General features: G+C 30.7%; 1 protein-coding gene across 1 annotated transcript; it reads right to left on the bottom strand.

Annotated features, from left to right (window-relative positions):
* Window positions 1-5,928: 5,928 nt before the first annotated feature.
* On the bottom strand, window positions 5,929-10,177 carry LOC137816728 (PHD finger protein ALFIN-LIKE 4). Its single transcript, XM_068620001.2, has 5 exons — window positions 9,929-10,177; window positions 9,753-9,785; window positions 8,060-8,288; window positions 6,861-6,993; window positions 5,929-6,432 (listed from the first exon to the last, which is right to left on the bottom strand). The coding sequence occupies exons 1-5, from the start codon at window positions 10,017-10,019 to the stop codon at window positions 6,163-6,165; spliced, it is 756 nt and encodes a 251-aa protein (XP_068476102.1). The 5' UTR covers window positions 10,020-10,177; the 3' UTR covers window positions 5,929-6,162.
* Window positions 10,178-10,649: the final 472 nt, after the last annotated feature.

Genomic DNA, 10,649 nt, shown 5'->3' with positions numbered 1-10,649 from the left:
CATGTTTAATCCAGTCAGCACCAGAAATAATCATACTTCCCTTACCTTGTAACCATCTCACACAAGAACATCACAACACCTTTATACTATAATAAACCCATATAATGAAGACCACCAATACTAAACGGTAGAGAGCAAAGCAAGATAGAGTAAAACGAGCTTTTTAAACCAAACATGTTATTTAGTTATCATGTTAATGCAAATTAATAATGATAGAATCCAATGAGATAAGTTTACATTCCTTATTTTATGTTTCATTCTTATCCAAGATTGGACTTGACCCATTGGACTTGGGTCAAGGTAAATATTTTCTCAGCATCAATTTTTGCTTAATTAAAAATAACTTTGTTTTTATGCTTCCAGATACACCAAATCACCGAAATTCACAAACTTTTCAACAACTTGTTACCCTCTTTATTAAAGCACAAGCATAAAAACTCATCAAAATGATTAACCAACATTGTGATGCACCGTACTAATCCCAAGCCAACTATTGCACATATTCCATACAGAACTTGAAACAACACACGTAATGAGAATGTGTGAAGTTGATTCTTCCTCCCTCCCACATAGAGGGCATAATGTATCTCCCAAAATAATTTCCCTTTTGTGAAGGTTCAGCTTAGTTGCTATCTTGTCCAACAAGGCCCTCCAAACATAAAACCAGGTTGAGGGCATTACCTTTAGATTCCAGAGATGGACAAACGGCCCAGATATACTCCCATAATCGTGACATGCTAGCTTTGAGTATGCTCATTTTACTAAGAAACTATAAGAGGGGGGGGGGGGGGGGGGGGGGGTCATTTCATAGTCATAAATGTGATATATTTGCCATGAAGTCTTCTGCCATAGATTTTTTTCCACTCGAACCAAGCCCTTCTCCAGCTAAAAACCCATTCCCAAGCCTCTGTATACCATCTTCCAAAACTAATAATTGGTTTATCTTCCTCCATGGAGTTTTTGTATATTCTAGGATATCTCTCTTTGAGTTGGTTATTGTCTAACCACTCATCTTCCTAGAATTTAAACTTTGAGTCGTCTCCCACTTGCCAAACCACATTTGAATCGAACCATCTACTTCCCTGATCTGAGAAGCTTGCTTTGGATAAATCATTCCACCATATACATTTATACTTATTTTGACTCGGTGTGTTTAAGTTTAACATCCTCCAAGATCCATACTTCAATTCTAAGATGTCCTTCCACAAACCAACCTCAAGGGATCTCATTCTCCATAACCATTTTGCCAATAAGGCCTTATTAAATAGGTCAATGCGTCTAATACCAAGGTCACCTTCCTATTTTGCTTTGCATATGTTCTCCCAACTACACCACGCAATTTTCCTCCCTTTTGTGCCCCATCCCCACAAGAATTTTCTCTGAATCATTACGATTTCCTTGCACTCACCACTCGGAGCTTTAAAAAAAGATAAGAAGACTAATGGTATAGCATTGATAACCGGTTTTATGAGGAAAAGTCTTCCCGCTAAGGATAAGTTCTTACCTTTCCACACCGAAAGTTTCTTTCTTATCTTCGATAGCACTGGCTCCCAAAAAGAACACCTAGAAGGGTTACCACCTACAAGCAGGCCTAAGTAGGTAAAGGATAAATCCATTAGGCTGTAGTGAAGGATTTCAGAGTACATCTTTCCCAAGTTTATGTTGACACCAACTGCTCATATTGTACTCTTATGAAAGTTTACCACTACAAAATAAAATCAGTATTATCTACGGATTTTTACCCACGAATCTGAATTTGTATGTAAATTCAGCATTACCTACGATATTACTCACAGACAACATTACCTATGAATATTATCCTCTGAATTCGTAGGTAAATTCAGCATTACCTACCAACTATTACCCACGGATCTCATTACCTACCAACTTTTAGCCACAAATCTTTATTACCTACCAATTATTACTCACGGATCTCTATTACCTATCAACTATTATCATAATAATTATATACATAATATTAAAAATATTATTATAATATGAATAATTATAAAATTATAACTAATATTCATAAATAATAATAATAACTAATAAATATACATATTATTAATATTATAAAATTAATAATATTTAATAATATTAAAAATATTTAATAATACTAATCATATTTAATAATGTTAATAATATTTAATAATATTTAATGACATTAATAATATTTAATAATATTTAATGACATTAATAATATTTAATAATATTTAATGACATTAATAATATTTAATAATATTTAATGACATTAATAATATTTAATAATATTTAATGACATTAATAATATTTAATAATATTTAATGACATTAATAATATTTAATAATATTTAATGACATTAATAATATTTAATAATATTTAATGACATTAATAATATTTAATAATATTTAATGACATTAATAATATTATTAATAATAATATTAATAACATTATTATAATAATTAATAATGTTATTAATTTGAATAATAATAATATTAAATAAAATTAATAATATTAATGATATTAAATATATGAATAATGTTAATAATTTTTATATTATTAATTATATTAATATTGATAATCATACTAATAAGTATAATAATAATTAACAAAACTTGACTGATGTAATGGTTAAAACTTTTTTTGTCATTGTTCAAGAGACTTGGCTCTGAGTCTCACCTGTTGTTGGAGTTTAGTTTTAACTTTAATTATAATTGTTATAACATATATAATAATGTTTTCGTTACCCACAGACACACTGTACGTAGGTAAATTACATACGGATTTTGTTTCGTAGGTAATGTTGATTTACCTATGAATTTTGGTTGTTACCTACGGAATTCTTCCGTAGATAAATTGATTTTTTCTTGTAGTGTACTTTGAGGCTAGAATCTAATTCAAATCATCTTAGCATAGCCTTAATAGCCATAATATTTTGCATACTTGATTCGCAAACAAATAAGGTGTCATCAACAAATTGGAGTAGATTCACCTCAATCTTCTTGTTTCCTACTTTAATTCCCGAAAACAGGTTTTTTCTGGTCGCTTGGTTACCAACCCAGATATACCTTGAGCCATGATTAAAAACAAGAACTGTGCAATCGGATTCCCCTGTCTTAGGCCTCTAGAAGGTTTGAATTCTTTTGTTGGATTGTCGTTTACCATAATTGAGATAGTAGCAGATTCTAAACAAACTTTGATCCACTGAATCCATTTCTCACATAATCCTAAGGATGGTTAAACATGTGGCATCAAGTTTATAAATATCCAATTAGTATAAATTTAAGAAATAATTTATTAAATGATTAAATATGTTTTTGTTCATTTATATAACATGAAATTGATTTTTGTTCATGGTCCAACTTTTAAATCATTTAATTATTTGTAGTATAAAAATGATTTAAATAAGTGATTCTCTGTATGAAATGATTGTTAGTATTGTTAGTTTTATTTAAAGATTGTTAGTTTTTTTCAAAATTCGTTGTTGTTTTGATTTCAAATTATTTTTACACATTAAATAATTTATTCCAATTATTTTCATAGTACAAACACTTTACTAATATAAAGTTTAAAAAAAAACAAAAAATAATTATAATATATGAATAAAACCTGTTTAATCTTTTATTAAAAAAAAGGCAAATGATGTCAAACCCATATATAACATTAGAGAGGTTGACCTTAAAGCCAGTTATATTGTATTTAAACTGAGAATTTAAATACTAAATAACGAAATTTCTATCAACTAAAAAAACCACGAGAAGACAGTTATTTATGTTATTCTTTTACTGTTTTCAAAATACGTTGATTTTGATATATTAAAAAAATAATCTATTTTAATACATGAGTCTCCAACATGGATTTAGTGAAATCCATCAACTTCTTCATTGGAAGGATTGTAGAGTGAAAATAAGGACAAATACAACTTATTTCCGAATAAAATAATAATCCAATTCAATTTGTTTATTGAGAATATTTCAAAATGATATAAAATAAAAATGTTGTTGGAACTACCAATTCCTTTAACATAACTATGATTTGTCATTTTCAAACTTTTTATTGAGTTGAGGATTTATTTAAGACCCATTGTTTTTCAAAGTGGGTCATGCAAGTTTCTATGTGAGAAAGGTAGAGAGAATGTTTACAATAGGTTGGTTATGAGTGTCATCAAATTTAGAGAGAATGTGTAGGCTTGCACATATGGGTACAAAATTGGTTTTTTAACTTCCTTTAAGATTCCAAACTACTTCAAGCAACCTTTAAATAGCTTATATGGTTTATAGCAAAGAAAAAAGGCAAAAATGAAGGTGGTGAATTAGTTCATCTACAAAGTTGCAATGGACAATATTAATGTAAGAAACTTAAAAAGGAAATTTGTTAAGATCCAATACACTTTCAGTTTAAAATCATGGTTCTATAATACCCAATACTTGAAAATCACATAATTACATGAATCATTCTTTACTCTAAAAAATTACTATAGATCATTTATTAAAGTATTTCAATATGACAGTTAGACCGTTTATTAAAGACCGTCTTAAAACTAATTATACCGTCTAGTGTATTTTTTTGTTACAAGTGTCCTCATGATATTTTGTTTTCTTAAACGATTTCTCATTATTCTTTTAGAAATTATTATAGACATAGACGGTATATGTATAGAATCTTTCAGGGTTAATAAAAGTATTCTCTTTCAATTTTCTTTTGTATTTTTTTTACTAGTTATTATCACGAATTCAACACTTAATATTACAAGTTAACATTGGTAAAATCTTTTATATTGACAACTTGGTCTCCATGATATCAAGATGAGTGTGTTCACCAAATATAACATCTTTTCTAAAATGGTCAAGTCAACCCTTGAAAATGACTTTAAATAAGACAATCAATGCCAAACTTTTAGTAAGTGAACATTCTTCTTATCTTAGTATTTTCAAAAGTAAATCATTAGAGATTCAGTTTTGAAAACTCCCCATGGAACAAAGTTCTCACTGTACATGGAGATCATCAAATAGCCAAAAGTGCTTTAACAAAAATCTCAAACTTTAGCATGAGTTTGAAAAGAGGATGAGGCAAACACCCGACAGTATAAGCTTTCATAATGTAATGATGAAAGGCTATAACAAGACTTTTTCATGATCTTGTGAAGAATAAGAGGTTAATATAGGTTCCATTCAGGAGGTTTGCTAAGCCTATATAGAATGTTGTTTTGGTAAAAAAAAAAAGTCCACTAATAAGTGGAAAATGCGTGTGGACAATGGTTTTCGAAATCAATGAGAATCGATAAAAAAAAAACTGAAAATAAGTATGAATGGGTGCTTTAAAAATACTCTTTTTTTTCACCAAAGAAAATGGCAATGTTTTTTACAATGATGAGGAGCAAACATCATTCATAATGATGTTAAACAATATAGGCTAAAAATTGCTAAAGATATGCATTAGCCAATGATGACATTATTGTTAAGAACTTAGTCTAAGGATTATGTGCCCACCTCATAAAAGCATTCAATTATACAAGGATAACATGAATTCAAACACCTTAAGTTAAAATTTTACATTCATAAGTCAAATCTATGATATTGAAATGAATAAGTTTTATTTTAATGCTTGTATGCATGAAGTGTGACAAAAAAAATATAAAGGTTTTGTTAGAAAAAAAAAGGTATTTTATTTAAAAATCAAAGTTAAGTAAATCCAATGTTTTCCAAATATAATGTTTATTTTGTTATTGCTCCAGATTGAAAATTAAAACACAATGCATTGTAATCACTATAAAATATGCATATTTATAAAAACTTGCTTCAAGTGTTCCAAATTTTAACATGCTCTATTTAACAAAGATGGGAGGAACCCATTCAATAAATGAACTTAAATTTGAAAAAAATTATGTTAAAAAAAATGAAAAGAGATTTCCATGACAAGGAATATGAGTATGAACTTCAGCAAGCTATGGACATAAAACAGTTACAACTACATTAAATTTAATAAAGTACTTAACAAAATATAAAGTCTGCTAATGAAATAACTATCCTAATGGTAGATAAATCAACAGCAGCTCATATACCTAATGTAACCATCTGGAACAATATACCTGAAATTCACAGAAAGACTAATAAACTTGACCTACTAAACCAATTAGTAGTCATAAAATTGCCAAGATTATAGTCAACCATCCTAGCCACATGGTCAAGGTCTAGCTCTCTTGTTGCTGCAGGATGGACATTTGTACTGCTTGATGTGCTCAGCTCTTGCAGGGGTAATCTTCACACACTTGCCATGGAACCATTTCTCACAGATGTCACAGCAAATCCAGAACTCATCAGCAGTATAGCTCTCTCCACATGCCCCACAGAAAGTCTCTTCATGTTCCTCTTCATCTTCAGCTTCCAAAGCCACACCCTCATCATCCTCGTCCTTTGATTGCATTGCTTTTGTGTTCTTTGATTCAGAACCTCGCTGCATTTGTAAACCCAAAAGATGAGAGAAAGAATATAAGTCAAATACCAATCAGAAACCAGATCACATTACAAATAGTAGAAGACTTATCTGGCTCCCAGATTACTTTTTCACTCCTAGTTCTAATGATAGCATGTAAAAGACAACATACCACACTACTTATTAAAGGACAATTATTCAAATAGTTCACACCCCTTTCCCTGAATTGAGAACCCTTGCCAACATAGATGAGGTTTAAAACATTAAATGTAGTAAAAAACCAAAATAAGGCTATTAGCCTATTTTGAGGGGGGAAATTGATTTACCCTTATAGTTTTCCAAGAGAAATTTTGATAGAAGAGTATTTCTAAGTAATAATCGGTATCAGACACGTACAAAAGGTACATGATACTTCGCAAGTAAAAGCAGCTTGATTTTCAAACTCATACCTTAGAGTTTGATTTTGATTTGTTACTGCTATGATTTGAAACTGATGACTTTTCCTTTCCTTGTTTCTTGGACATCCCAGTAACAACCTCAAATATAGTTGGAAGATCATTAATCATGTTAAATAGTCGCTTCCTGCATGAAGATGAAAGAATAATATTACTGAAAGATGTCAACTTCTCAAGTTAATTACTACTTAGATAGGTAAAATGATCAACAAGCCACAAAAGAATGCAAACTAAAACACTGTTGACAAACTAGGGGTGATACAAACGACCATCAACATCATATAATTAGAACTGCTAACGAAAGAATTCAAGCCAGGTATAGAAAAGATTGCTCTTCTTAAAAGCAAAAGATTCTCTAATTAATTCATCTTCAAATTTGAAATGTGCATCATTAGATGAGTATCTAGGTCATGGGAAAAAGTTTTTCCACTAAAAGGAAAAAATTATTCAGAAACAGAAAACAATTCAACAGACTGAATGGGGGCTTAAAACACTCTCATGTTCTACCCCTCAACTTTCTAGACTATCATATTCAAATGTTACAATCTAGCAGTTATTAGCACAAATAACACAAAAAACTTGAACTTCCCACGTGGGTGGTGAGGGTGTATGATATTTATACCCTCTCCAGTATCCTTCCATCTGATTTTTGTTAGAATCAGATGGTGAAAAACCATAGAGACTATTAAAATGTAATAAACATTTCTCAAAATATTTCAAAGTTTCACAAATAACAACCAAAAATAACTTGGGAATAACATGGATTCCAAACTAGAGTAATAAAGACACCAACCAAAATCCATTAACAATTCGACACATCCCTACTTTATTTCAACTCAGTTATTTTTTTCCTCAAATGAACCAAAGAACACCATACTGACAAATAGTAGTGACTGTCGAGGTAGACAACATTACAAGAGGAAATTAAGGACATTCAGTACTAGAAAATCTTATACTTCTTACTACACTTATCTCTATTGCTTAAGTATGCACCTCTTTTGTGTCTAATCATTTCTTTCTTTACTTTAATACTCTTGTTAACTTACATGCAAACAAAACAGAAAAAGAATCACATAAAGAATAGGTTCAAGTATCCTTGAGTTCAAAATTTAGAATAATGTGAAAATAACATCCAATGATCAAAAACAAATTGGCTAAACCCATATATTTTGAAGAGAAAGAAAAGTACGTACCTATCAGCCTTGTCAAATCCAAACCTAGCACCAAAATAAAAAGCCACAGCAAGTAACCAAGCATCACTGTGTACAGCAACCAAAGACAGCCAATCCTTATCTTGCATCCCATCTCTGGCAAAGTTAATGCCTAATGCTGGCTCTGGAAGCTCTGGAGGCACCTCCTCAGCTGGCAGATTGACTTCCCACTGCTCACTAGGAAATCCATAAAGGCAAAGATTTTCCTTCTCTGTATCACAGCCTCATATAAGTTCACATTTAAAGTCTCCGTTTCAACAATACTAAGAACTTTTAAATGCAATTAGAACAACACTATAATCAACAATTGAGTTATGGCATTATGGTAGCCTGTTGAAACAGCTTATATCAATCACGCATTAGATCAAATACCCCAAAAGAAAATATTCATATTAGGCATTAATTACATTGGATAGACAGAAAAATGAAATTTAACAGATGTGTGAAACTTTCCAAGAAAAATAGGTAACCTTAAACACTAAAAGCGCTATCATGAATGAAAATGTACCTATGGGAAGTTCTTCATATAGCTTAAGTTTTAATTACTGAATTTATTCCAATTTTGAAATATTTTTTAGATTTGTCCTTTATAGTGAGGGAAATAAGACAATCTCACATAATTCACAAGCCCAAAGTCTTCCATTATTTTGTATTAAACATCCAAAAATTCTCGTATACCTCATCATTTTGTTTTCAATTACCTACTCTTCCAACACTCAAATATACCCAAGAGATCTGCATAATATGCCTTGACTCCATTAAAGAGCACCCCTTTAACCCAAAAATCATAGTTTACGAAAGGTGAGACTGAAGTACATTAACATTAAACAAAATATATATCAAGCAATACCAAACACAAACGTACTCATTCAAAGTCATGTCATATTCATACTTCTCAAAAGGGTAAGGATTAGGACAAATGGTTCGGAAAGAATAAAAAATGCAAATAAAATTTATTTTCATTCTGTTACCCACCAAATATAATTCATATGAAAAGAAGGATGTCAAAATGAACCCATTTCACCATATTTTAACTGGTACAAGTATAGCCCTGTCAGCCAAACAAAATTTATGGGCCCATGTACAATGAAACATAATGATGCACGCCAAAATTGAAAGCTACCAACTGAAAATTTAGCAATTGAGTTTCTTCCCATTAATGGTAGCATATGGCTACTTCAGTCCATACCACATTAAAGCTACATAACAACTAGAAAGAAACAGAACTAGAAATCCTCTAATGACCCCATTGAACACAAAATAGAGCACCATGTTCATTAGATAAGAAAATATAAACGCTTTTCCATATTTTTCAAAATTTAAGTTCGAAAATCCCATCCCCAGTGCATGTTAGGATTGAAGCTGGGACAACCCAAAAATACTTTTACTCCGAAAGCAACATTTTTCCCCTTAGTCGTGTGCTGCACTGGAATTCGTTATTGTGCATTTCAATTCGCAAAAGTAATTCCCAGAATTTAGTCCAAAAACAGTTTCGTACCCACCTAAATTCAAATTTCTCTTCAGACTGAAACCAACAAAACCCAAAATCAAAATAATCTCCACTTTCAACTTCAGAATTCAACCCAATTCAATGGTCCAGAAAGGAAAAGAAACACCATAAACACAGACCAAACAAAACAAAAAAAAACGGTTTTTTTAAGGAACAAAACGTTACCGGGATCACACTGCTGGTAGAACTCTTCAACATCTGGAATACCCACATAGAAGTAGAAAAGACAGCAAAACATTAGTGAAAAGAAAAAGAATTTTTTTTTTTTTTTCATTTGATTCTTTAAAAGCAAAGAAAAAGAAAGAATTGGAATGGAATGGAAAAGGATAAGAGGTAGGAACCAGTGGTGAGAGCTTTAATCAGCGCAGCTCTGCGACCTTTGAAATCCCTAAAGACCTCTTCAACCGTACGAGGATTGTAACCTGCGTCCATGTTTGAAGGCAGTGTTGTTGCAGAGTTGAAAAGAATGGAGGGAAAGAAAAACAAGTAAACTATTTGACCCTTTTCACTCTCTCTATGTTTCTGTGTGGAGTGTGTGCAAAACAACACAACACAACACACATAAAAATAGTAGTGTAGTAATAGTGGAACAGAGAAACACAACACAGGCTTTTTATAACTCGGATTTGAATCGGAAACAATTGGATTGAATTAACTGGATTTGATACAAGCCCATCGAATCCGTTTCACACTTACACCTGATACCATTTTTTTTTGCATTTTTTTCAGCTTTAAAAAAAAAACAAAAACTTGAGTGTGTCTTACGTGGGGCACTGGAACAAAACTGGTTCGGGTGAGGCGGTTAAATTAATTTTAGTATTAATTAATCTTAAAAGAAGTTATATAGTATTTATTGTTTTATTAAATGTTAGGTTTTTCAGTATATATATTTATATCATTATTAATATTGGCATTTATAGCATTCATTATTTTTATTAAATTAAGTAATGTTCATTTTACATGCATTAAGTTTGAATGTCATATATTTATTTATACGCGTATTGTATTTAAATTTAATTATTGAACTTATCCAATATTTATTGATCCTTAAATATCACACTT

The sequence above is a fragment of the Phaseolus vulgaris genome, chromosome 1 (assembly GCF_051622355.1).
Source record: "Phaseolus vulgaris cultivar YP4 chromosome 1, ASM5162235v1, whole genome shotgun sequence".
NCBI classification, from domain to species: domain Eukaryota; kingdom Viridiplantae; phylum Streptophyta; class Magnoliopsida; order Fabales; family Fabaceae; genus Phaseolus; species Phaseolus vulgaris.
Note: the sequence above shows the minus strand (reverse complement) of the source record. Positions and strands in the feature narration are given on the sequence as shown.

Bases quoted from the DNA above. Each gene is read 5' to 3' on its own strand.
- LOC137816728 (XM_068620001.2), bottom strand. From the start codon at position 10,019: ATGGACGCAGGTTACAATCCTCGTACGGTTGAAGAGGTCTTTAGGGAT. The intron at 8,289-9,752 runs GTAACGTTTTGT...GCTGTGATACAG, and splicing joins CTACCAGCAGTGTGATCCCG to AGAAGGAAAATCTTTGCCTT. The intron at 6,433-6,860 runs GTATGAGTTTGA...TTACAAATGCAG, and splicing joins AATCAAAATCAAACTCTAAG to CGAGGTTCTGAATCAAAGAA.